Source organism: Bos indicus x Bos taurus, chromosome 6 (genome assembly GCF_003369695.1).
Source record: "Bos indicus x Bos taurus breed Angus x Brahman F1 hybrid chromosome 6, Bos_hybrid_MaternalHap_v2.0, whole genome shotgun sequence".
Taxonomy (NCBI): domain Eukaryota; kingdom Metazoa; phylum Chordata; class Mammalia; order Artiodactyla; family Bovidae; genus Bos; species Bos indicus x Bos taurus.
In genome coordinates this window covers 115301443-115328918 of record NC_040081.1, presented here as the reverse complement: position 1 = coordinate 115328918, position 27476 = coordinate 115301443, and the positions used below count along the sequence as shown (strand labels likewise).

General features: G+C 47.7%; 2 protein-coding genes across 19 annotated transcripts in view; both read left to right on the top strand.

Moving 5' to 3' along the window:
* SH3BP2 (SH3 domain binding protein 2) overlaps positions 1-3102 on the top strand; it is a 35428-nt gene extending 32326 nt beyond the window's left edge. For all 5 annotated transcript variants that reach the window (XM_027545232.1, XM_027545229.1, XM_027545228.1 and 2 more), the window contains exons 9-13: positions 976-1099; positions 1306-1361; positions 1611-1692; positions 2168-2227; positions 2557-3102. In XM_027545232.1, the coding sequence (XP_027401033.1) occupies positions 976-1099; positions 1306-1361; positions 1611-1692; positions 2168-2227; positions 2557-2694 (460 nt within the window). In that variant the 3' untranslated portion in view covers positions 2695-3102. The remainder of the gene's footprint in view (positions 1-975; positions 1100-1305; positions 1362-1610; positions 1693-2167; positions 2228-2556) is intronic.
* An 8856-nt stretch (positions 3103-11958) lies between these two features.
* ADD1 (adducin 1) overlaps positions 11959-27476 on the top strand; it is a 91134-nt gene continuing 75616 nt past the window's right edge. For 5 of the 14 annotated variants that reach the window (XM_027545189.1, XM_027545195.1, XM_027545193.1 and 2 more), the window contains exon 1: positions 12041-12166. The gene's annotated coding sequence lies outside the window, so the exon portion shown is untranslated. Of the gene's footprint in view, positions 12167-12566; positions 12592-13318; positions 13372-27476 lie in introns of those variants that run through there. The other 9 variants (XM_027545182.1, XM_027545192.1, XM_027545185.1 and 6 more) reach the window with 9 other exon arrangements.

Genomic DNA, 27476 nt, shown 5'->3' with positions numbered 1-27476 from the left:
GCATGTTTACCCTGTGGTGACCCCTTCTCCCTGCCCCTGGCTCTTAGCCCACGTGGGTGCCAGGCAGCCCTGGCACGGGGGAGCAAGGCTCCTTGATCGCCCACCTGCCTGGACTGACCGGCTGCCCCTGAGGCCTGCTCCAGACCCCGTGGGCTTCATTGCCGGGCAATGCCAGGAAATGCGTATGTCATGGCAGCCCCAGCCTGTGGGGCCCTCAGCGGTGAAGGCTCTGGGTCCACGGGGCGAGCCCCGAGTGGATGCTCCTGCCCGGTTCTCCCCAGGTGCCCTTGACCGTGTCCTGCTCCCCCCAGGGCTCTCAGCGCCGTGCCCATCAGGACGTCCCTGGTGGTTCTGTCTTGTGAGGGGCTGCAGAGTCGCAGGCCGGGTCCCTATGTCAGGCTCTGGGCCTGGCCCCGAGCGCCACAGGGCTGCCTGGGGCATAGCCAATCGTCCATAGCACAGCCACACGCACAGCCCGGTGGCCCGTCCAGGGTGGCCTCCCTGAATCCTCCCTGGAGCCCTGGAGGCTTAGGAGCACGTGGCCACGTGTGAGGGTGTGTCCCTTTGGCTCGGGCTGTTGGCATCTGTTCCCAGGGGTTGTTGGGGGAGCATGGCTTGGCTGAGGCCACAGGGCTGGCCCGTGGCAGGAAGACCGCCCTCAGACCGGGGCCTTTAACCGCAGCGTTCAGAGCTCAGGACGCCCTGGGCCAGCGATCCCAGCTCAGGTTTCTGGGCCTCAGGCGATTCCTGCTGTCCCAGGGCGGTCAGCACGGACACCCCCCTACACACACTGCCCCCGCCCTGGAGCTCCACGGTCACGAGCCTTTGACGGCTGCTGGGGCTTCAGGCGCCAGACCCCCTGGGTTCCGAGGCTTGGTGTGGTAGGTTGGAGGGCGAGGCGGGTCACCGAGGGGAGTGGGGCATTGTCCCACGTCCAATGGAGCCGCAGCCTCCCTCTTCTTGTCCCACTCCCAGGCGATCACCCCCCGATGGGCAGAGTTTCAGGAGCTTCTCCTTTGAAAAACCCCGGAAACCCGTGCAGACTGACACGTCACAGGCGGACGCTGGCGGGGAGGGCTCTGACGATGACTATGAGAAGGCGAGGCTGGGTGGGGGGGTGCCCACATCTCAGTCGTCGGCGGGGTGGGGGGCTGCCGGAAAGCTGGGGGCTCTGGGGCTAGAGGGTCAAACCTGGTGCAAACTCCTGGTTCCCAGCACAGGTTGGCAGCCAGCGGGGAGGAGGGGACCCCCACCCCCGGTCCTGGGCAATGACCCTGACCCTGACCCTTGACAATGATCACTCAGGTGCCACTGCCCAGCTCAGTCTTCATCAACACCACAGAGTCCTGCGAAGTGGAGAGGTCAGTGTGCAGTCTGCGTTTCTCCACGGCCTTGTTTTGGCAGACCTGAGGTTTTCTGCCGGGGCCCCTGCCTCAGGTCTCCCCGCCTTTCTGTCCCCCCACTCCCGGGGCTCTGTGCATCTGCCGCCGTGGCCCCCGGTGCTCTCGGAATGGGGGAGGCAGGTGGGCCTGGAGGGTTTCTGAGAGCTGCCCGCGGGCAGCTCCCCTCCACGGCGGGCGGCTCCCCTCCACGCAGCCGTGTCGCCATAGGCTCTTCAAGGCCACGAGCCCCCGGGGGGTGCCCCAGGACGGTCTCTACTGCATCCGGAACTCCTCCACCAAGTCGGGGAAGGTAGGCACCCAGGGAGCTGGGCCTGGGGGTCCCGTCACCATCGGGAGTGATGCCCACCCCCAAGCACGGGCATGAGGCAGGAAGGAAGGGGTGGGGTTCCTATTCCTGCACCTTGAAGGGGGACTTCCTGGGGGCGGTGAGCCTGGTGGGACGTCTGCTGGCTCTGCCCAGGCCCCTCCAAGGGTGACTTGTGTGACCTCGCTGAGCCTCAGTTGCCCCGTGACTATCAGGGGCGGCTCTAGCATGGACCAGACACGCTGCTGTCACTCACGTCTCACCCGACTCTGAGGGCAGGAGCCCCAGGGCGAGGTTGCCCGTCGCGACCCTGCTCTCCGTGTGCAGGGCTGCCCTCCCCCACGGACCCAGCCTTGACTCTGCTGCCCACGGGCTCAGTCTCTGAGGGGCCCGCTCGGTCTGAGGGTCATCGTCTTCCCAAGATGAGCGAGCCCTGTGCTGCGTGCTTCTCTCCCTGCAGGTTCTGGTTGTGTGGGATGAAACCTCCAGCAAAGTGAGGAACTACCGCATCTTTGAGAAGGTGAGCAGGTGGCCTCGCTGAGGGCCCCTGGAGAGGGGGTAAGCCTGCCCTGGGGCCTGGCTGGGGTCCCAGGAGTCTCCCTGGTGGAGCGCAGCCGTGGGCACTCAGAGGCCCGTGCCTCCAGACTCCCCTCCTCCCTCCCCTCCCCCCTCTCCCGGCCCAGCTGTGTCCCCCACGGACCCCAGAGGAGATGGGGTGACCTGCCCCCGACCCTCGGCTTATCTGCAGACCTTGCCGGCACCTCCTGGGCGGGCGTTGCTGCCGAGTGCCCCATTTCACACGGCAGGCAGGTGGGCCAGCCCCCCTGACCCTGGCCCCCTCCACCCCAGGACTCGAAGTTCTACCTGGAGGGTGAAGTCCTGTTTGTGGGCGTGGGCAGCCTGGTGGAACACTACCATACGCACGTGCTGCCCGGCCACCAGAGCCTGCTGCTGCAGCACCCCTACGGCTACGCCAGGCCCAGGTGACACCTGTGCTGCTCGGCACTGCGCAGAGGCCAGCCCGTCGGCCCCGGCCCCAGGCTGCGCAGGAGGAGGCTGACCTGCACAGGAGGCTGAGTGGAGCCAGCGGCGAGCTCTGACCCGGGGCCTCTCCAGAGGAATCTCAAGGCCAGGCCCTGGGCCCCAGAGGATGGGGTGGGGCTCTCCCATCTCTTCCTGCCCACTGCCCAGGGGCCCAGGACCGAGCCCGGGCTGGACTTCATGGACAGGGATGGAGGTCCCCCAGCACACCCACCCTGCACTGGGCTGGGAGCTCGGCAGGGCTGGCGTATTTGGGGTGGGAGGACAGGGGCTGGACCCCCCAGGAACATTACAACACAGGCTCCATGTGGGGCCGGTGCTGAGCAATAAAGCACAGATGACCGTTGCACCGTGGCCAGGGCTAACTGAGTACCCACTCCAGGGTCCAAGCAGTGACCTCGGCAGGTCAGCTTGCCCTAAACGGTGGTCTTGTCTTCTAGGCACAGGTCGCTAAATGGCTTGCTCTGGGTGCACAGCTGGTCACAGGACAGGACCCCAGAGTTGGATAGTCTGTGTTCCAAACCTGTACATGAAGAGCCACATTCCGCTGCTGTGAGTCCGGTCCAGGGCAGTGAGGCTGCAGAGCTGAAGGCCCCGCATGTCTCTAGTTGAGTCATCTGCTGGATTAACCAGCAGTTGGGAGACAGCCGGGTGGGAGGCTCTCCCGGTGTCCACTGTCCGTGGCAGAAGGGTCTGCAGGGGCTGGGAGCTTGGAACCCAGCTGGGGGCTCCAGGAAGGCTTCCTGGAGGAGGTGATGGCGACTGTGCTGTGGGAAAAGTGGGCCCCGTGTAGGCCAAGGATGGGTGGGGACGATGGGACCAGACGTCCAGGTGCTTCAGTCCGTACTCAGCGCAGGCCCAGCCCTGAGTACCTCCGCGCTTCCTGTCGTGAATTCCAGCAGGGCTGGTCTCCCTGGCGTGACCATCTGGGGTGAATTTCTTTTCCATAAAAACAAGCTCAGCTGGTGTCAGGGCTGCCAGGGAACCCAGGGCCATTTGATTCCCCGCACTGCCCTCTTTTGCTAGGAAAGAGGAATTTGCTGTGTAAAACCCAGGCCATGAGAGCACTTGTGCCCACTAGCACTGATTAAAGGTTCCAGGAGAAAGTCATTCACGCATCCCCTCCTCTGCCCTGGGGCACGTCCTGGGTGAGGTGGTGGTCAGAGGAGCAGAGAGGGGGCCGGGCAGAGATGTTGGCTCTCTGGTGGGGAAGACCGCGGCCGTCTGCTTCCAGAAACCGGGTGTCCAGCACCAGCTCTGCAGATGTTTCCCACTTTAGCCCCCGGGGATGGGGGTGGGGAGGCGGTCACGGCCTCTGGGTGACCTGGGGGTCACTTAGGGACACCCCCACTCTGGGGGTCTGGGGCTCTGGAGTCCTGGTGTTCCTCCCCCAGCATCTGCAGGCAACGAGCAATTTGCCCTCCTTCACCCGCTCTGCCCTGAACCCCCAGAGGCACACCGTTCCCGCGTGGCCGTCGCTTCAAGTGGGGACTGGGGTCAGAGACGCAGTTTCCAGCAGGGCTCGGGGTCTGCTGTGCTGGGGACCGCCGCAGGAGGCTACTGCTTTTAGCTGGCGTGCAGCTGCTTGGGAGCCAGCTCGTGTTTGAAGACCCCGAGCTGGAAGGTGTGGAGGTTCTGGCGTCCAGAGCCAGGTGACAGGTCCTTCTGGCTGCCTGGACAGATGGGGCCTATTGTTGCCGGAGACCCAGCACAGGGTCTGCTGGGACAGCTACCCAGCTCTGTGGACCACGCAAGCTCAGGGCCTCGGTTGCTAGAGTGTGTGGGTTGGGGGCAGTGGATGGGGCACCAGATGTGGTTCTCTGACGTGGAGGTGGGGGCATCCCAGACGTGCCAGAAGGTTCTATTCCCCACGTCGGCTGGAGGGTGGTTAGCACCGAGCACTTCCTGTACTCGAGGCGCTAAGCTGCACACGACTTAAGCCGCTGCTCTCCCAGCTCCAGGCAGACCGTTTCACAGGTGAGAAAACCGAGGTGCAGAGTGGCCTGGGTTTGCGTCCCAGCCATGTGATCTGCCCTTAGCCGCTGAGCCCAGACCCTGGCATCTGCCCAGCAGCCTTGGATAGGCATTGTGGGGTGTCTGGTTAATCTGCACCCCCCAGGGTTCCAGACCTGCCTTCACCCAGCGAGGGGGACACAGCTGCTGGGGTGGCGGAGGACAAGACCGACCCACCTCGCTTCTCTGCCCTCCCAGCCCCAGTCTGTGGGTAGACCTGCCAGGAGGCCCACCCGAGGGGCCATGTTGCCCCTCACCTTACAGACAGGGAAGCTGAGGCTCAGAGAGGCTCCGCTGACCTGCCCAGCCCGTTGGTTGAGTCCAGAGGTGGTTCAGTCCCTGCCCTTGGGAAGAGGCCCCAGCTGCTTTGAGGGCTCCTCCAAGCCAAGCACTGAGCCTGGTTTTACTCTTCCTGCAGTTGATCAGAAAGAGCACAGAGAGCCCCTGTAACTTCTGTTAATAGTGATTTTTTATTGCAAAAACGTGCTTTTAGAACCAGAAGAGACCTGACGAAACAAACCGGGATTGCTCCCTGCCCCCACTGCAACTCTGGGTCACATGGCGTGGACGCCCCCTGCTGGCCTGGGCGGGGAGTGGGGTAGGGAGTGCTTCCAGCAGCCCCCACTGAGCACCAGGGGTCTCGGCTTGGGGCCAAGGGGCTTCTTGTCCAGCTGGGCGGCACTGGGCTGGCCTCTGGAGGGGATGGCAGGGCCACCCAGGGAACATCAGGAGAGGGAGCTGGTGATGGACAAACCTGCATCCCCAGAGGAGGGGCAGTGAGGGGAGGACCGAAGCCCCCTTCTGGCTGTGACCTGGCAGCAGGGAGCCCCTGGCCGGGCAGCCTGCACACACATTAGAGATAGTTGCTGGTGGCCAGGCTACCAGCACTCTGGGGAGGGAGAGTCACGGGGCATAGAGCAGCCCTGACCCATCTGCCGCCCTCAGAAACCTCAGAGGCTGCCTGATGGCTGCCCCTGTGTCACCCTCCAGCTGCATCCTGGCCACACCCTGAGCTACTCAGAGCTGAAGCGCCTCCTTTTCCCTTTCATTTCCTGTGGAATAAAACGCATTCAGAAAAGAGAACCACATACAGATGTACAGTGTAGCATTGCTATGAGGGGGACCAGCCCCCCGTGCCCTCCCCAGCTCAGCGCCACCCCTCCCGTCTCCCCGGCTTGTGGGGGGCTCCTGCTTTACTATGAAGCCTGCATCTGTCTCTGTGCTTTGCTGTTTGTGCACCTACGTGAGTGGAGTCATACCCATGCAAGCTTTGGCATCTGGCTTCTGCGTGTCGTGTCTTCCAGGTTTATCCAGGTTGCTGTGCATAGGTGTAGTTTCTTGCAGAAAACTCTTCTGTTGATCGTAGCGTAGTTCATGGATCCATTTTACTGTGGACGGACGTTTAGTTTGCAGTTTGGGACAATCACAGACAGTGCTGCTAGCAACAGTCCTAACTGTGTTTCTGACCCATGCGTGCACAGGTTTCTCTGGGGTGTGTACTCAGGACTCGAGTTCTAGGGCATCAGGGCCTTCCACTGTTTCCCATGAATTCTGCGGTAAAAGATCTGTGGTTCCACATCCTTGTTAACACTCGGAATTGTCAGACTTTTCTCCATCTCTGCCAATCTGGTGGGTGTATAATTATGGCTTTAATTTGCTTTTAGCCAGTTACTACCGGACTTCCCTGGTGGCTAAGATGGTAAAACATCTGCTTACAATGTGGGAGACCTAGGTTCAATCCCTGGGTCGGGAAGATCTCCTGGAGAAGGAAATGGCAACCCACTCCAGTACTCTTGCCTGGAAAATCCCATGAACGGAGGAGCCTGGTAGGCTACAGTCCATGGGGTCGCAAAGAGTCAGACACGACTGAGCAACTTGACTCACTCATTGGACGTGAGCTTGAGTGAGTTAACACAATTCCGAGTGTTAATAAGGATGTGGAACCACAGATCTTTTACCGCAGAATTCATGGGAAACAGTGGAAGGCCCTGAGCAAACTCTGGGAGATAGTGAAGGGCGGGGAAGCTTGGCGTGCTACAGTTCACGGGGTTGCAAAGAATCTGATACGACTTAGTGACTAAACAATTACTGATGAGGCTGAGCACATTTTCACATATTTATTAGCCATTTTGATTTTGTCTCCTGTGAAGTGTCTATTCAACTCTCCTGCCCATTTTCCTGTTTGTCTTTTTCTATTCATCTATAATAATTCTTTATATAGCCTCGATACTGTCAGTAACATGTGTCATGTATATCTTTCCAACTCTATAATTGTTTTTTGGACGGAGCACGGGGTAAGGATTCACTTTCCTGCCTCCCCACAGAGTGCTTCCCCACCTTTCCCTGCGTTGTTTACGTATAGTCTGTCCCTTCCCCACGCATCTGCAAACCCCTCACCATCTATCTGTACACGTGTAGGTCTGTGACTGGCCTCTGTTCTGTTCCGTTTGTCTGTTTCTGTGCCAATACTGGATGGCATCACTGACTTGATGGACGTGAGTCTGAGTGAACTCCAGGAGTTGGTGATGGACAGGGAGGCCTGGCGTGCTGCAATTCATGGGGTCGCAAAGAGTCGGACATGACTGTGCGACCGAACTGAACTGATGCCAATACCAGGCTGTCTTAATTACTGTTGTTTAGTTAGTTCTCTTGGGCTTCCTTGGTGGCTCAGTGGTAAAGAAGCTGTCTGCCAATGTGGGAGATGCAGGTTTGATCCCTGGGTCCAGAATATCCCCTGGAGAAGGAAATGGCGACTCACTCCAGTATTCTTGCCTGGGAAATCCCATGGACAGAGGAGACTAGTGGGCTGGAGTTTATGGGATCACAAGAGTCAGACACAACCCGTCAGCTAAACAACAACAACAATTAGTCCTCATATCTGGTAAAGTAAGTCCATGTTTTTCTTTGAATGTGTCTTGGCTGTTCTGGCTCTTAGTGTTTCCATGTAAGTTTTTTCTTGCATGTTTAAGTTTTAAAATCATCTAGTCAGTTCCATTAATGACAACTCGGTATTTTGACTGGGAGTTCATTACAGCTATCAATCAACTGGTGGACATTTGAAATCATTGATCTGATTCATGAACGTGGGTCTCTCTCTTCGTTTGGGTCTGTCTTTAAGGTTTACTGATGGGATTTTTATAATTTGTCCTTTGTGTTCTCGCTTAGCTTTTGGGAGGTTTGATTCATAGGTGTTTCGTATTCCCTTTATCGTATATGGTTTTAATTCTTTGTTATGTGACGGTGGCATATAGGACACACTTTGTCTTAACTGCAGCGATTTGTCCATTTGTGTTCCATGTAATTAAATCTGTTGTTGTATTGTTCCGTCTGTGCGGGTGTTTTTCTTTTTCTCTTGTTTTTTCTTGCTTTTGGATTGAGCAACCTTTTTTTTTTTTCTTTTCAAGCATGCCACTTTCCCTCTTCTAGTTTGAAAGTTATATAGTCTATTTCAGTTCTTAACTAAATTTAGAGCAGTCAGTACTTTTACTGTCCTGCTCAACACAAGGAGTACAGGTGACTTTTTTGGTTGTACTCTGTGGCATGCAAGATGTTAGTTCCCTGACCAGGGATCGAACTCATGCCGCCTACGGTGGAAGCTTCGAGTACTAACCACTGGACTGCCAGAGAACTGCCTGCAGGTGGCTTATTTCATTGATCTCATTGTTTCATATTGATATTCATTGTTGTTTGTGTCTAATATTGTATTTTTATTTTTTTAAGCTCCTACATAGAGGCTTCCCTGATACCTCAGTTGGTAAAGAATCCGCCTGCAATGTGGGAGACCTGGGTTCAATTCCTGGGTTGGAAAGATCCCCTGGAGAAGGGAAAGACTGCCCATGCCAGTATTCTGGCCTGGAGAATTTCATGGACTGTATAGTCCATGGGTTTGCAAAGAGTCGGACACGAGTGAGCGATTTTCACTCGAAAGAGTATCACTCACAAGATACACAATACCTCCCTTATTCTTTTTTTTCTGGAAAAGCAAAGTGTACTTTAATAGCATTTAAACTTTTTATGATGATAAAATGTACGTAAGTTTACCATTTTAACCATTTAAAGCATACAGTTCCGTGGCATTCAGTACATTCACGTTGTGAATCGTCACCACCATCCATCCACTGAACTCTTTTCATCCTGTAAGACTGAAACTCTCTATGTGTTAAATAGGAACTCCCCATTTCCCCCTCCTCCCTTCCCATTTCCCCTTCCAGTGTTGCCCCTGGCAACACTGTCTGCTTTCTGTCTTATGAATTTGACTACTCAAGTCCCGCACTCCAGTATTCTGGCCTAGAAAATTCCATGGACTGTATACTCCATGGGGTCGAAGAGTTGGACGTGACTGACTTTCACTGGCCACTGGCAGGGCCCTCATACAAGTGGAATCATAATTTGTGTTTTTGTGACTGACTTGTTTCACTTAGCATTATGTCTTTTAAGATTCATATTGTAGCCGATGGCAGACTTTCCTTTTTAAGGCTGAATATTACTCCATTGTATGGACAGACCACATTTTGTTTATCAGTCTATCAAAGACACTTAAATTGCTTCCTCCTTTGGTTTATGGTTAATAATGCTGCTGTGAACATGCATGTACAGATGTTAGTCTCATATATACCACGAAGTGCAATTGCTATGGCATATGGTAATTCTTTAACTTTTTGAAGAACCACCACACCATTTTCCCCACTGATTGCACCATTTTACATTTCCACCAGCAATGCACAAGCATTCCAATTTCTCCGCTCCTTGTCAATACTTACTTTCTTTTTTTAAAATAAAATGGCAATCCTAATGGATGTTAAATGGTATCTCATGGTGGTTTTGATTTGCAATTTTTTAATGCTTAATGATGTTGCGCATCTTTTCATGTGCTTATCTTTGGAGAAATGTCTACTCAAGTCTCTTGCCCATTCCTTAATTGGGTTGTATACTTTTTTGGTGTTAACGTGTAGATAGTGTTTCTTATATGCAGTTTTCTTAAGATTGGGTTCTTCAGAAGCAAAACTTTGAAAAGGAATCTTGTGCAAGTGATTTATTGAGGGAATGTTCTCAGGATAAGCTGAATGGGGGAATTAGCATAGTGCAAAGGGAAAAACAAGGGGAAGAGGTGGTTCAGCTGGAGGGTAGCTTTAACCTGGACCTAAGGGAATCTGGACCCACTTCAGTGTTCTTGCCTGGAGAATCCCAGGGACGGGGATGCCGTCTATGGGGTCTCACAGAGTCGGACACGACTGAAGCGACTTAGCCGCAGCAGCAGCAGCAAGGGAATCTGGAGTATGACTGTTCTACATAGTTGGTTTTGCTTTGAAGGGACCAGCCTTTTGTACCCCAGGTCAGCCAGGTATTGTTCAGGTAGGGAGATAACCTCCTGGGCGAGGCAGCACTCTGGAGAAAGGGGGTCCGTGGCAATTAGCAGCTCACAGTCACAGCGCCTGGAGAGTGGACCACATGTAGCACCCACCCAGAACAGGGATGTGGGCTGGGCACCAATGGCGACTAAGTCCACCCCTTGAAGAGCTCAGATCCACTTAATGTTTCTCACATTCAGTTCAGTCCATTGAGACATGGACTCTTCAGTGTTTTCACTGGTCCACGTACCTGGGAGAACTTCCGGACGATGGATAGAGGGATAAACTGTGTGGCCCCCACTGCTGCAGTTGGCCTCAAAGCCACACGGATACTCCCTTTCCCACCACACATTCCAGACTGTTCTTCGCAACTCGCCCTCTCCTCTGGGAGTCTGGTCCCTGTGCTTATCGAGCCATGTTGCTGCGTCTCACCTTACGCTTTTCACCTTGGTTTGACCTGGGTCTTTTTCGTATCTTCTGTGTCAGCACTTAACGTGCTCAGTGGTCATCTACTCCCCTCCCTTCAGCAAGCCCCCACTGACATCTCCTGTGGGCCAGGCTCTTTTGTTGGGTGAAAGGAAAACAAAGTGAGTGATGCAGAATTCTGAGTCTTGTCTTGAGACAAGTCCGCATCCAGGAGATCAGAGGTCGCTGTCTCTTATCCACGGAGAGTGTCCCTGACCCTTCTGCAGGTCAGGCCAAGGAGGATCCTGCTGGGAGGGCAGGCCTGGATTCCACACTATTCCTTCACTGCCCAGCTCTGGGCCTCAACTTTCTATGGGCATAAAGGGAGCTGGCCCATATGGCTCCTGTGTCTTCTGAGGACTCCTATGAGACCAACAGGAGGGGCAGTTTGGGGAGGTGCCTCCAGGTCACTGGCAGATGGCCTGGTCTCACCGATGCCCTGGTTCTGCGAAGGTCCCTGGTGCTCTCGCTCATCCAGCATCAGCACGCCAGGCTCCGGGCATCAGGCAGTGGCCGCATCGACAGAGCCTTATCAGGATCCACAGGTCTCGCTGTCTTGGCCCCACCCTGGCTGCCAGCCCGGCCCCAAACTCTGGGCACAGGAGCACAGACTGGGCACAGGGGCAGAGTCCGTCCACTGGAAGAGTGGGCGAGTCGGGCAGGGAGAGGCCTGGGGCCTTAGGCCGAGAAGGGCCTGGAACGGATCCTTTGGATCGAGCTCCTGCGCTTCCTGCAAACCTGCCCTCCAAGAGCCTAAGTGAAGTGAAGTAACTTCAGTCGTGTCCGACTCTGTGCGACCCCATAGACGGCAGCCCAACAGGCTCCCCCGTCCCTGGGATTCTCCAGGCAAGAACACTGGAGTGGGTTGCCATTTCCTTCTCCAATGTGTGAAAGTGAAAAGTGAAAGTGAAGTCGCTCAGTCGTGTCCGACTCTCCGCGACCCCATGGACTGCAGCCCACCAGGCTCTTCCATCCATGGGATTTTCCAGGCAAGAGTACTGGAGTGGGGTGCCATTGCCTTCTCCGTCCAAGAGCCTGACCAACGACAAATGAATGAGGCTTCCAAGAGCCTCACCATCGACAATGAATGAGTGGCCGAGCGGCTTCGGGTGAGCAGGCGCCACCGGCACGCCGGCCCGACCTGTTTCAGCGACGAGGCATGTGGGCCTGCGAGCTACCGTCCCCACGCGCTGGACCCCGCCCGGTCCAGGCTGGGGCTGGGCGGCCTAAGTCCGACTCTGCCAACAGGCGGCAACCCCGCCCGCTCAGGCCCCGCCCCTCGCCGCCTCGGCCCCGCCCCGCGGCGCCGCCCGCGCCCAGCCAATAGCAGCACGGGTTGCTGGGAGGTGCGGTAAGGGCTGGGCCTATGGGGTGGCGCGTTGATGGGCTGCGGCGCCGCAGGCCGCACCCAGCTCGGGCGGCTGGGGCTGTGAGGAGGGCTGAGGGGGCGGGAGGCCGGGCGGGCCGGGGCTGCGGGCCGGGGTTCGCGCGGCGGACAGGGGGCGGAGCCGGAGCCGGAGTCGCCGGAGCGGACGGGCGGCTGTCGCACTGGGACCTAGGAGCTTTCGCGCTGCCCGCCATTCGCCTCTGAGGTGAGGCTGGTGCGCAGCGCGGCGGCGGCCTCGGGGCTGCAGGCAGAGCGGCGGGCCTTCGGCTGCGGCACGGAGGGCGGGGGCCGCCTTGGGAGGGGTCCCCGCCTTTCGGCCGTCGGCCTTGAAGGGCGGAGGCGGGGTGGGGGGTGCCTCTATCCTGCAGACCCTTGGCCCCAGGGGCTGGTCTGTGGAGACGGCTGGACAGCTTGTCGGTGGGCTGGGTGGTGGGCTTCGGGGGTCCCTGTGGAGAAGGAGGGCGCGGGCTGGACGGTGGCCCGGCCCGTGGCCCCGCGGTGCCAACGGCTCCAGGGTTCGTGCACAGACGCGGGCATCCGGATCGTGCCAGCTGTCTGCTCTTTTTTTTTTTTTTTTTAAGAAAACGACAGCTTCTGCCGTGAGAGAGAAGCCACATCTGCCTGCGGACGGTAATAGGGCTGTCCTGCAACTTGATTAGGGAAGGGACTGTTGGTCCTCCTCGCCCTCTCTTTCTTTTTCGTCTCGGGGAGTGTCAGAGGGTCTCTTGCCTGTTAACCGTTGTATTTTTGCTCGAGTAATTCATGGTCAGGAGATTTCGTAAGCTTTTGCGTTCACTTCATGCATTCTTACCTTAAAATAAGTTATTTTTTTGGTTAACCTGAAACTGCCAGCAGTGGTGTGACCAGATGATTTTATGCCTAAATGACAGAAAGCAATTTGTCATATCCGCACGGGCCAAAAACATAGCTGAGCGTTGTATGCAATGCTGCTCGTAAATTGTTACAGAAGGATTTTTTTTTTTTTTTTTGCGGGTGAAAAATGTTACTTCTTAATGATAGGAAATAAGCTGTTGAAAGGTCTACTCTGTCGTCTTAAACACATCAGTGAAGGCGCCCAGTGAAGCTGGAGTCGATGAGCGCCATAGAGGGGAGGGCACCCCAGGCAAAGATGAATTGTATGAGGGTGGGATTGCACAGCTGGGGTCTTTAGTTAGCGGGCAGGTGCCAGCCCACGTGTAAATTAGTTATTTAAATCCAGAATCTTGGTATTCTGATTGTGGGTTACACTAGAATGGTAAAGTTGTTTTTTAAGGAAGTGAATGGTTTTGGCAGTCCCAACTGTTTTTCAGAGTTTTGATGTGGTTTACAGCAGGACAAATTACTTGTGTGGTTTCAGTTACAGAGGCTTACCGAAAGACGTGAAGCTAAATTCTACCCAGTCTTCAAAAGGTGGGATAGTTTCCTTTCTAAAATATAATTTATACAGCTAGCCATTTTTTCCTTTAACTCTTTGATGTTGTCTGATATTGGTAAGGTTGTGTTTGGTATTCAGTTGTTACTGATTTTGCTATAAAAGGTGTTTCTTTAGATGATTATTAGTCTTTAGTTAGTTCTTTCAAGTTGTCCTTGTATTGAATCAGTAAATACTGAAGTGCTTTAAAAGATACTTTAAAAAAATTTAAAAAAATCAGATATCCAACCGGTTTAACATTTTCTTGATTGTCATAATTTTTAACAGTTTGAGAGCTAATATCAAAAAGACATTTTATTATATGAAACTTAGAGATTAAATTGGACTTATTTATTTTTACATGTTTAATTCTTCCCACCACATGTAGAGAGACTAGTATAATAAACCTCTCTACCCTCATCTAGCTTCTGTAGTTACTTCACTCATGGCTAATTTTGCTTTACCTGTATCCTCATACTCAAGATGTCATATGATTTTAGCTGTTAAATATTTCTGTATGAATATTTTCTTGATTTTTAACAGTTTGAATCAGGATCCAAATGCGTACATTGTGACATGTTTTAATCTATAGGCTCCTCCTCCATCTTTTGTTGTCGCTTGTGATTTATTTGTTGCTGAAATTGTTGGTTTGTCCTGTGGAATTACTCCCAGTCTGGATTTTATTCTGTTCTGTAGTTTATCTACATAGTATTTGCTGTAAACATAATGTAATTTAGTTAGAGCTAAAGGCATTATCAGATTCAGGTTTGATTTATTTTTGGCAAGAAGACTTTATAGGTTAGTAACAGATAAGGATTAGTAGTCTTTTAAATTGAAGTATAGATGATTTATAGTGTTTCAGGTATATATATCATGTGTATATCAAATACATATTCTCTTCAGCTTCTTTCCATTATAAGTTATTAGAAGATATTGAATATAGTTCCTTGTGCTATATGGTAGGTACTTTTAAATCTGTTTTTATATAGTAATGTGTATCTGTTAATCCCAAATCTCCAATTTATTCTGCCCCCTCTTTCCCCTTTGGCAGCTATAAATTTGTTTAGTCTGTGAGTCTGTTTTGTAAATAAGTTCATTTGTATAATTTTTTAGATTTCGTGGAAGTGATATACAATGTCTTTCCTTGTCTTGCTGCACTTAGTATGATAATCTTAGGTCAATCAGTATTGCTGCAAGTAGTCTTTCTTCATGTTTGGATCCCTTAATGCTCAATGTTTAGAGTCATTCTTTCATTAGGTATTAAAAATGTTGCTATTTTAATTATATAACTTCATCATTTATTAGCTGGAGTATTTCTATAAAGAGCAATTTCCCTTCCTTCATTATTTGGTTACCTTGAATTGTAACTCTCTTAGGAAAGGCAGGATAAATGCTAAAGCCTGCTACATTTTATATTAGTTTTCAAAATAATGAGTTGGCATCCTCCGAAAGTAGCCAGTGAGTTGTGTATATGTATTTGTGTCGTTGTGAATTCATGGATTTAAACGTATTTATATGGTTCAGTTCATCGTAGATCCTTATTGAGACTCAAATTGTTGCATCATTGTGTAATAGAAATCTCTTCAAATTGGCTCCTAAATCCTTTAGACACAAGTCTTTGATTGCTCATTTTTCTGGTATGACAAACCACACCAGGCTCATGTTGTACATTTTTTGTCCCAGCCCTGGAATCATCATTTCTCCAAGCGGCCTTGATTTTTTTTAATGAATAAATAATATTTAGTAATTACAGTCTGTGCCGTGGAGTTGTTTATTGCTGCTAAGTTGATCATTGTTTGTAGGTCTTTTCAGTGCACACATGGCGGATTACTGACACTTAGTTGTAAAGCAAGATGACAGAATTCTGTTTAACCTTTTTAATCTTATATGTGTCTCTTTTTTCTTCTAAGACAAACGTCTTGACTCTAATTACTCATTGTTTTATCATGCACTGTATTTCAGTATCAGAAGAATAATATGAACACTACCACCAACTAATAAAAGGTGTTTAAGAGGGTTTTTTGTATTCTTATTTGGAATACGTAGTCGGTCAAATTACTGTGTTTTAAAATTGCTTAGAGTAGTAGTTACTGCATGATTTTGCTACCACTGGATGTGTAGTGTTCTTTTGTTTTTTATTTTGTATTCAATGTTTAGGAATTGCTTTTTCTTTTTCTTTTTTTTTTTCAAATTGAAGAAATACCATGTAAGTTACAGGTATACAGTGTAGTGATAAATAATTTTTAAATTATTATTTAATAATTGTTGGAATATTGGTTATACTCCATTTATAGTTATTATAAAATACTGGCTAAGGAATTGCTTTTTGTCTTCTTTTGAGGTTCCATGTATAAGTGGAATCATGTGGTATTTGTCTTTCTGTCTGACCTAATTTCACTTATAGTGTTCTCAGGGTTCATGCATGTTATAGAAAGTATCAGAATTTTCTTCTTTTTTAAGGCTGAGTAACATTCCATTGTATGTAAATACCACACTTGTTTATTCATTCATCCCTCTGCAAATATTTGTTTTGCTTCCATAAATCAGCAATTGTGAATACTGCTGCTATGAACATGAATGTACAAATACCTCCTTGAGACCCTACTTTCAGTTCTTTGCGTCTGTACTCAGGAATGGAATTGCTGAATCAGATGGTAATTCTGTTTAAAAAATTTTGAGTAACCATTGTACTGTTTTCCACAATGGCCGTACCATTTTATTGATATATTCCCACCAGTAGAGCAAAAGGACTCCAATTTTGTCACATCCTTGGAAACATTTGTTTCCTTTTCTTGATAGTGGCCACAGTGGCCGTCCTGATGGGCATGAGGTGGTCGCTTGTAGTTTTGATTTGCGCTTCCCTGATGCCATCAGGCTTTTTTCCCCACTTAACCTGTGGCATCTGCGCCAGACTCTAGTATAGACGTATTTCTCATTCCTTTCAGTTGCATTGTGCTCCTGTATATGGTGTGCCATACTTATTCAGGAAGATATGACTGCTTTTTAATGAATGTTCTTGTCAATTAATGGCTATTTTTTTCACTTATACTGTAACTTGGTGAAATTTTTCTGATGCATTTGAAGTGATCAGAATGGTAAGAAGTACTTCACATAAGTGTGATGTCATACTCTTGAATTCTGTTCTGTTGAGAAGACTTCAGCCTTCTCTCATGTGGTAGTTAGCCAATACTGATGTTATACTTTTTTTTTTTTTAATAGTTGCTATTTCAGTCCCTCAACTGCAATAATACAGTTTGGAGTTGGCTTCAAAAATGTCATTTCTAACATAAAATCATCTAATTCATATTGACACAATATTAATCCAATATTGTAAATATCATGTTTTAGTAATCTTTTTCTGTTATCTATTCTCTCATGTATTACCTGTCTTCATAATCACTGAACTCTTGAGTATTTAGCCATTAAAGTCTAAAATACTAGACCCGCAGACTTCAGTGTGTGAAAACCAGTGCTTACAGCTGTAGTCATTAATGCTATCTGGTGACGTCAGTTTTTTCAGTTCTACCTTCAGAATACGTCCTGCATCAGTCCTTCTGTCCCATCGCCACTGTTAGCACCTGGGGCCCACTGGCTGTCATTGCTCTCTTGGACTACCACAGCAGCGTGCAGCTGGTCCCCCGAGGTCCGTCCTTTCTACTTTATCTCCACCTGGCAGCCAGAGTGATTTACATACAATGGAAATTAGATCATGGTCTGCCTGGCTAAAACTGCTCAAAGACCAGTAAAGTATTAACAGTTGCCTTTAGGTAACAATGTGGCTGTGGGATAGAAGTGGGAAGAAGCCTTACATTTTACTGGATTACCTCATAAATAAACTTTTTGAGTTTTGATTCATGTAATTGGATTATGTACTCAGAATAAATTAAGCAATTTTACAAACAAATCAATCCAATGACTTCCCTTTATACTTAGAACAAAATCCAAATTTCTTCTTTTTTTTCTGTCTGTGGCCCTATGGCTTGGGGAAATGATCCTGACCAAGGGTTGAACCCCGGTCCCTGGCAGTGAGAGCACTGAGTCCTAACCACCGAGTCGGAGAGCTCCCCCAGATTTCTTAGGATGATCGCCCAGCTCACTTTTTTACGTTCTTCCACTTGCCCATTTTTGCTGCATTTACGTGGCCTTCTAGAACCTGTCTAGCTCTTATTATTATTTTTTTACTGAGCTTGTGAAGGTGGGGTTACAGTCCACATTGAGTGCATACATTGTGGTTAAATGCCTTTGGACTTTCCTTCAATATCTGTCACTCCCTCTGTTTAAATGACTATTCAAAATAGGGATATGCTTTTAAGTGGCAACACAGGTTTTCTAAATCCAGTTTATAAGCTTTAATTTTTATCTTTTTAAATACTGTGTGCTAGCCATTGTACTTTTTATGTGTGGGAGCCAAAAAGTTTGTTTAGGTGTTTCTGTAAGATGTTATGGAAAAACCTGTATTTTTTTTTTTTTTTGCTAGCCCAATATTATCTAATTTAATCCTTAAAACAATCCTATTGAGTGGATACTATTTTCATCTCATCAGATGGGAAAACCAAGAAAGTTTAAGTGATTGCCAAGGTCACATAGGAGGTGGTGGAGCTGGGATTCAAACCAAGGATGTCTGACTCTGGAGATGACGCTCTGCAGCACCAGGCTGTGCTGCCTGCCTTGTGCGCACTGCCTCAGTCCTGTCGCTTCAGTCGCCTCGTTATGACTGTGGGCTCCCGTCTTCCCTGTGAGGGCAGAGGCTTTGCCTTGTTTATTCCTGTTCCTGAGGCCAGCACAGTGCCTGGAATAGAGCAGGTCCTTAAGAAATATTTGTTGCATTAGTGATCTTCAGTTAATTTTTTAGAAGCTTAGCTGTGGGAAATAAAGTTCATGGCAAATTATTAAAGGCTCATCTGTTCCCTCAAAGCAGAAGTTGACAGACTTTTTGTAAAGGGCCAGATAATAAATATTTTAGGCTTTGAGTGAGTGTTAGTCGCTCAGCCGTGTGCGACTCTCTTTAACCCCATGGACTTGAGCTCCCACCAGGCTCCTCTGTCCAAGAGATTCTCCAGGGAAGAATACTGGAGTGTTTGCCATTCCCTTCTCCAGGGGATCTTCCTGATCCAGGGATGGGACCCAGGTCTCCTGCGCTGCAGGCAGAGTCCTTACCAGCCAAGCCGCCAGGCCTTTCCTTAGGCTTTGAGAGCTATATGGTCTCTGTTGCAGCTAAACTATTCAGCTTTGCTGTTGCGTGAAAGCAGCCATAGGTCATTTGTATGTGATACTGCTGTCCCATAAAACCTTATTTATGGATGCTGACATTTGAATTGATTTTCATGTCCATCGTATATTATTTTTTCTAGCCTTTAAAAATCAAAGCTTGTGGTCCTTATAAAAATAGGCAGTGGGCTGGACTTGGCTTCAGGTGGAGCATCATTTGCTGATTTCTGCCTGGAGTTTAAATTTTTTTGTTAGACCAAGTTAGACATCTGCCTTCTGCCCTTATTTGTTTTGTTTGCCAGTGGACTTTGTTTTGTTGCTTCCTGCTTTGGTCTGCAGTAAGGAACTACGGAGGAGAAGCACTGTCCTGAGATGCCACGTGATATTGGCTGCAGGGCTACCGTTGTGGGCTTTATCCATTATAGTAAATGAAATAAAGACTCCCCATTGTTCAGGAAATCTGCTTTACTTTTCTTTGAGTAGAAGTTTCAGCTTCATTATTCTAGTTCTAACCCAGAATGAATGTTTGTCCTTTAGATAATACATTTCAGCTGTGGTTTAATAGTGAGCACTACTTGGAGTTAGAAAGACCTGATTATACCTAGTTGTTTAACTTTCTTCACTAAATAGGTCTTTCATTGCGTTTAATTTTTATTTTATTTTGGAGTATAGTTGATTTACAATGTTGCGTTAGTTTCAGGTGTACAGGAAAATGATTGTTGTACATATATCCTTTTTTTTCCAGATTCTTTTCCGATATAGGTTAATGCAGAATATTCAGTAGAGTTCTCTATGTCATACTGTAGGTCCTTGCTGATAATTTCATATATGGTAGTGTGTATATGTTAATCCCAAACTCCAAACTTATCTCCCCCCGTTCCCTTTTGGTAACCGTAAGTTTGTTTTTGAAGTCTGTGAATCTGTTTCTTTTTTGTAAATAAGTTCATTATTATTATCTTCTTCGATTTTGCATATAAGTGATATATGGTATTTGTCTTTCTGTCTTAACCTTACTTAGTATGATCATTTCTAGGTCCCTCCCTGTTGCTGCAAGTTTTGCTAGGTTAATCTTAAGCTACCATTGTACCTGGCCCAGAGGAAGAACCCAGGAAATGGCAAAGCTCCTTTTCTACCCTCACCTCCATCACTTTCTCCACCTCACATCCTTGGACACATCACTTCCCTTTTTTGAACTTCAGTTTCCTCATTTGTACAGTGGGTATGGTAATGCCCTCCATAAGTACGTCAAAGAATTGGTATGATGATTTGGGACTTCCTGGTGGTCCACGGGTTAAGAGTCCACCTTGCAGTTCAGGGGACATGAGTTCAATTCCTGGTCAGGGAACTAAGATCCCACATGCCGCATAGTAACTAAGCCTGCATGCTCTGGAGGTGCAAGTGGAGAGCCTGTGTACCACAACCCAATGCAGCCAATAAATAAAAATAAATATTAAAAAAAGAATTGGTATGATGATTAAATTAAAAAGTACTTTGTAAGCTATAGGTGCTGCTTAAGTGTGTTATTATCACATATTTAGAATATACTTGAGGGCAAAAACGAGAGAGGAATCATTACTAATGGTGCATTAACTCCTCTTAAATGCACCCCCATCTATTACTTATCTCATGCCTTTGGGTGTGAAAGATTGTGCTGAAAAAGCTATGCTATACATATTGTAGCTCATCTGGACAAATGAGACGTTCAGTTCAGTTCAGTTCAGTCGCTCAGTTGTGTCTGACTCTTTGCGACCCCACGAACCGCAGCACGCCAGGCCTCCCTGTCCATCACCAACTCCCGGAGTTCACTCAGACTCACGTCCATCAAGTCAGTGATGCCATTCAGCCATCTCATCCTCTGTCGTCCCCTTCTCCTCCTGCCCCCAATCCCTCCCAGCATCAGAGTCTTTTCCAGTGAGTCAACTCTTCACATGAGATGGCCAAAGTACTGGAGTTTCAGCTTTAGCATCATTCCTTCCAAAGAAATCCCAGGGCTGATCTCCTTCAGAATGGACTGGTTGGATCTCCTTGCAGTCCAGGGGACTCTCAAGAGTCTTCTCCAACACCACAGTTCAAAAACATCAATTCTTCGGCGCTCAGCTTTCTTCACAGTCCAACTGTCACATCCATACACGACCACTGGAAAAACCATAGCCTTGACTAGATGGAACTTTGTTGGCAAAGTAATGTCTTTGCTTTGCAATATGCTATCTAGGTTGGTCATAACTTTCCTTCCAAGGAGTAAGCGTCTTTTAATTTCATGGCTACAGTCACCATCTACAGTGATTTTGGAGCCCCCAAAAATAAAGTCTGACACTGTTTCCACTGTTTACCCATCTATTTCCCATGAAGTGATGGGACCAGATGCCATGATCTTCGTTTCTGAATGTTGAGTTTTAAGCCAACTTTTTCACTCTCCTCTTTGACCTTCATCAAGAGGCTTTTTAGTTCCTCTTCACTTTCTGCCATAAGGGTGATGTCATCTGCATATCTGAGGTGATTGATATTTCTCCAGGCAGTCTTGATTCCAGCTTGTGCTTCTTCCAGCCCAGCGTTTCTCATGATGTACTCTGCATATAAGTTAAATAAGCGGGTGACAATATACAGCCTTGATGTACTCCTTTTCCTATCTGGAACCAGTCTGTTGTTCCATGTCCAGTTCTAACTGTTGCTTCCTGACCTGCTGTAGGTTTCTCAAGAGGCCGGTCAGGTGGTCTGGTATTCCCATCTCTTTCAGAATTTTCCAGTTTATTGTGATCCACACAGTCAAAGGCTTTGGCATAGTCAATAAAGCAGAAATAGATGTTTTTCTGAAACTCTCTTGCTTTTCCCATGATCCAGCGGATGTTGGCAATTTGATTTTGATTAAAACACTTTAATTTCAATTATTTCTTTAATTTCTTTATTTGACCATACCAGTTCTTAGTTGTGGCATGCAGGATCTTTGGTTGTGGCATGTGGGATCTAGTTCCCTGACTAGAAGTTGAACCCGGGCCTCCTGCCTTGGGAGCAAGGAACCTTAGCCACTGGACTACCAGGAGAGTCCCTTGATGTGCTTTTGAATTCAGTGGGTTTTTCTTTTTTTCATGTTTCTTGTGCTTGGGGTTCATTGACCAGCTTTCTTGGATCTCTGGGTTTATAGAACCAAATTTATAGATCCAGATTTATAGATCTGTGGGTTTGTTCATCAAACTTGAGAAAATTTTGGTCATTATCTTTTCATGTATATTTGCTTCTCGATGTTGTCTTTGAGAACTCCAGTTCCATTCATGTTGGACTATTTAAAGTTGACCAACAGCTGAGGGATGCTCTGTTCATTTATTTGGTTGTCTTTTTCCTTTGCCTTTTTTTTTTAAATTGCTTTGTCTTCAAATTCACTACTCTCTTGTACAGTGTTTAATCTACCATTAATCTTGTTCAGTGTAAACGTTCATCTTACAGGGTGTAGCTTTCATTTTTAGAATTCCAATTTGTGTCATTTTTATATCTTCCATCTTTCTACTTGAGGTTTTGAATGTATGTAATATAGTTGTACTAACTGTTTTAGTGACCTTGTCCACTAATTTTAACTTGACTTTCAGTTCTTGGTTAGTTTGATTGATTTATATCCCCAATATGGATCTTGTTTTTCTGCTTCTTTGCTTGTTGGGTAATTTTTTATTGGATTGCAGATGTTGTAAATTTTGCATTGTTGGGTTCTGAATCATTATTTCTTCCTATAAACATTCTTAAGCCTTGTTTGCTCTATTTTGTTAGCAGTAGGACTTTAAAATTTTACTATGTTGTAGATGGTGAATGGCAACATTTTCTTTTACATAAACTCCTAGCCTACTGTGGAGAAGGAAATGGCAGCTCACTCCAGTGCTCTTGCCTGGAAAATCCCATGGATGGAGTAGCCTGGCAGGCTACAGTCCATGGGCTCGCAGAGGGTCTGGCACAACTGAGCAACTTCACTTAGCCTCCTTGAGAATGGAAAGTCACTGAAGCAACAGTAACAGCAAAATTTTACCTGCTTTACCTGTGAATCTGATAGAACATTTTGTTTTTATTTTCCCCTATGCTTTGGCAAGTTATTTTGGTAAGTAGAGGGCTGTCCTTTTTTGAATTTCCTTTAGTCTGAGGTTTTAAAAGCTGAATCTGAGACTGGGTTAAGTAGCAGATTAAATATGCTGATACCTGCTCAGTTTGTTCAGTGCTTACTAGCTGTCACATGGCTCTTTCAAATATTTAAAATATTTAGGAACTTTGACATAGCATAATATTAAACTTTAACAGAGCTGTTTAATAGTTCATGCTTGTTCTAACCTTCTACGTACAGGAGGCTTGAGTTGGAAGGAGTGAAGGGAAGCAGGTTTAGTTTCATTTGTCTTTTGAGCTTTATTTCAGAAGTACCTTTTTAAACAATTGTTGTGCCTAATGTGTAACATTGTTTTTGATATCTGTTAGCTTAAAAGTGTTGAGCATAATTTGATATGATTTTATATTAATTTAAAATATACATAAGAAAAAAATAGCATTTTTAAATGCAGTAGGAGTGGAGTCTGGAGGACACTTAAATTTTAAGTGAACAGTATCTTGAAAACCTACTCTGCCAGGATAAAGTGACAACAGTAATCTTTAAAATGTTATTTTGCAAGGATATTTTCCATCCTGTAGCGTTCTTTAACTTGGATCCCATTTCTTCACGCATAGTTATTGAGCACCTGTTTTGTGCTGGGGACTCCTGTAGGCACGATGAACAGAGCAAGGGGGTAAGATGCATGTCCCTGTCTTGGGAGCCTCAGTTCTAGAGTGAGAGATGAAGTAATAAAGGTCGACTGTCGGTAGTAATAACTGCTGTGAAGAGCACAGAAGCAGAACAGGGGATGGAGGATGATGGCAGCAGGGTCTGTTGTAGATGGGAGAGTGAGGGAGGCTTCTCTGAGGAGGTGGCATTTGGTTAGAGATGGAATCTGTGTGCATCTGGGGGAGAGCGTTTGGGCAGTGGAGACCCATCTTACTGTCCACGGTTTCTTGTTGCCGGTTGGTGGGGGCAGGTAATGTAGGCTAGACATCTGGGAAAAGAGAGCCCTTATGGGCTGTGAACTAGATGAGGGAGCAGGGCAGGTGCTGTTGCCAGTGCCCCTTATACATGCCTAGTGCCTGGCACTGTGTAGTGCAGATATGAAGTAAATTTTTTTTGGTGGAGCCCATCTAATCATGACAAAATTAGTAGTGGTAGTATCATTATTAAATAATTATTAAGTTATAGCCATAGCCACAGGTAATTTTTATTGTGCACTCTGTGGGGAGGATTATTGTACCATTTTGCAGACGAGGAAGCCATGAGGCAAGTTAAGAAACTTGCCCAAGAGCACACAGATGGAGTAGTGGTCTGTACCTACCTCCTTTAAAAAATAAATTGTTAAAATTGTTATACATAACTATACTGATTTTGTTTCTCTTTAATACATCTTGGCAAATGCTCAATAGCAGCACACAAATCTATATCATTCTTTTTAATAGGCTCAGGTTTTTTCTTTTACTTATATAATTTATGTAATCACTGCTGTATTGATAGGTATTTATTTCCAGATTTTTACTGTTATGAGCTTTCTAAGGTTAGTATTCCGTGTCTTTGGGCACTGTGAAGTATATGTGTAGATATCGACTCGGAAATGAAACTGCTCGGCCCAAGGATGGTTTGCATGTTGTTCAGTCGCCCAGTCGTGTCTGACTCTTTGCCACCCCATGAACTATAGCATGTGACTCCTCTGTCCCTCACCATCTCCAGAGTTTGCCCAAGTTCATGTGCATTGCACTGATGATGCCATTCAGCCATCTCATTCTCTGACGCCCTCTTCTCCTGTTCTCAATCTTTCCCAGCATTAGGGACTTTTGCAGTGAGTCAGCTGTTCTCATCAAATGACCAAAATACTGGAGCTTCATCTTCAGCATTAGTCCTTCCAAGGAGTATTCAGGGTTGATTTCCCTTAGGATTCACTGGTTTGATCTCTTTGCTGTCCAAAAGACTCCCTTTAATTTGCATAGCTGTCTCCAAATTACCCTTCTAAGGAGCTGTACCAGTTTGTACACCCACCAACTGCTTGTATTCCCCACATAAGAAAGTGTGTATGTGTAACATCATGGTACCTGTCTTACAATTATTATGAGGTTTAAGCTGGATTTAGAAAAGGCAGAGGAACCAGAGATCAAATTGCCAACATCTGCTGGGTCGTAGAAAAAGCAAGATTATTCCAGAAAAACATCTGCTTTATTGATTACACCAAAGCCTTTGACTGTGTAGATCACAACAAACTGTGAAAAGTTCTTAAAGAGACGGGAATACCAGACCACCTGACCTGCCTCCTGAGAAATCTGTATGCAGGTCAAGAAGCAACAGTTAGAAGAGGAGATGGAACAACCGACTGGTTCCAAATTGGGAAAGGAGTATGTCAAGGCTGTATATTGTCACTCTGCTTATTTAACTTATATGCAGAGTACATCATTCAAAATGCTGGGCTGGGTGAAGCACAAGTTGGAATCAAGATTGCGGGGATGGACAAGGAGACAACCCGGGGCCTCAGGCTGCTGAGCAGGGTACAGACACAGCTGTGCCTTCGGATTCAGGCAAGAAGCTTCCTGAAGTGGACATTGATTGATTCCAACAATTGTTTATATTAAAACAGACTATTATAAAGCTAAAAAAAAAAAGATTGCAGGGAGAAATATCAACAACCTCAGATACACAGGTGACACCACCCTTATGGCAGAAAGTGAAGAAGAACTAAAGAGCCTCTTGACGAAAGTGAAAGAGGAGACTGAAAAAGTTGGCTTAGAGCTCAACATTCAGAAAACTAAGATCATGGCATCTGATCCCATCACTTCATGGCAAGTAGATGGAGAAACAGTGGAAACAGTGAATGACTTTATTTTTTTGGACTCCAAAATCACTGCAGATGGTGATTGCAGCCATGAAATTAGAAGACACTTACTCCTTGGAAGGAAAGTCATGACTAGCCTAGACAGCATGTTGAAAAGCAGAGACGAACAAAGGTCTGTCTAGTCAGGGCTATGGTTTTTCCAGTGGTCATGCATGGATGTGAGAGTTGGACTATAAAGAAAGCTGAACGCCGAAGAATTGATGGTTTTGAACTCTGGTGTTGGAGAAGACTCTTGAGAGTCCCTTGGACTGCAAGGAGATCCAAGAAGTCCATCCTAAAGATCAGTCCTGGGATTTCTTTGGAAGGACTGATGCTGAAGCTGAAACTCCACCTGATGTGAAGAGCTGACTCATTTGAAAAGACCCTGATGCTGGGAAAGGTTGAGGGCAGGAGGAGAAGGGGACAACAGAGGATGAGATGGTTGAATGGCATCAGTGACTCAATGGACATGGGTTTGGGTGGACTCCGGGAGTTGGTGATGGACAGGGAGTCCTGGCGTGCTGCAGTTCACGGGGTGCAAAGAGTCGGACACGCTGAGTGACTGAACTGAACTTATGGCAGAAAGTGAAGAGAAACTAAAGAATCTCTTGATGAAAGTGAAAGAGGAGAGTGAAAAAGCTGGCTTAAAACTCAACATTCAGAAAACTAAGATCATGGCATCCTGTCCCATCACTCTATGACAAATAGATGGAGAAACAATGGAAACAGTGAGAGACTTTTTTTGCACTCCAAAATTACTGCCGATGGTAACTGCAGCCATGAAATTAAAAGATGCTTGCTCCTTGGAAGAAAAGCTAGGACCAGCCTAGACAGCATATTGAAAAGCAGAGACATTGCTTTGCCGACAAAGATCTGTCTAGTCAAAGTGATGGTTTTTCCAGTATTCATGTGTGGATGTAAGAGTTGGACCATAAAGAAGGCTGAGCGCCGAAGAATTGATGCCTTCGAACTGTGGTGCTGGAGAAGACTCTTGAGAGTCCCTTGTACTGCAAGGAGCTCTAGCCAGTTGATCCTGAAGGAAATCACTCCTGAAGGACTGATGCTGAAGCTGAAACTTCAATACTTTGGCCACAGTCAGTGAGAACTGACTCACTGGAAAAGTCCCTGAGGCTGGGAAAAATTGAAGGCGGGAGGAGAAGGGGTCGCAAGAGGATGAGATGGTTGGACAGCATCACTGTGTCGATGGACATGAGTTTGAGGAAACTCCAGGAGCTGGTGAGGGACAGGGAGGCCTGGCGTGCTGCAGTCCATGGGGTCGCAAAGAGCTGGACATGACTGAGTGACTAAACTGAACTGATGAGGTTTAAATGAATTAAATGCTACCTAGGAAGTGGCTGTTATATATTACTAATATAATTATTAACCATATTTCTGAACCTTATTACCAAAAATATTATAAGCCTAGAAATTATTTCAGGAGGTTGGAAAAGGGGTTTATACAATTAACCATAGAAATATGTGCCCCCAAATGCTGTCCCCTTTTCAGCTCTGCACCGAGGCCTTGGGAGCTCTGGGGGCCTGTGGGCCTCAGACTGAGGTTGGGATCAATCCCACAGGCACATGCAGATAATAGCCGGGGTGCCCTCAGGGGCCAGGGGCAGTAGATGCTGGCTCCCTGTGTGTCTCTGCAGCTGGCAACTTTCTGTGTATCCATAGGAGGAGGAGGCTGTCCTCTGGGAAGGCCCTTTAGAATATCCTGCCTCTGACACTTGTTCTCCCCTTCTCTTAATTTGGTAAGGCTTAATTTAAATTTGCCTTATGGTTTGGCTCATTGGGAATGATTCAGGGAGCGCCTCACCTGAAAAGCAGGTTTTCTCATCTGCATGCTGTTGCTTGACGTTCCTTGTAGAGGAGACCAGCAGTGTGGTGCTAAGGAGGGAGCAGCTCTTCAGTCAGGAGGTGTGAGTTTACTGCAGGGTCCCTGAGGGTTACCCAGCACTGCGTGATGAACTCACGTAACTGCGCCTAGCCTCAGA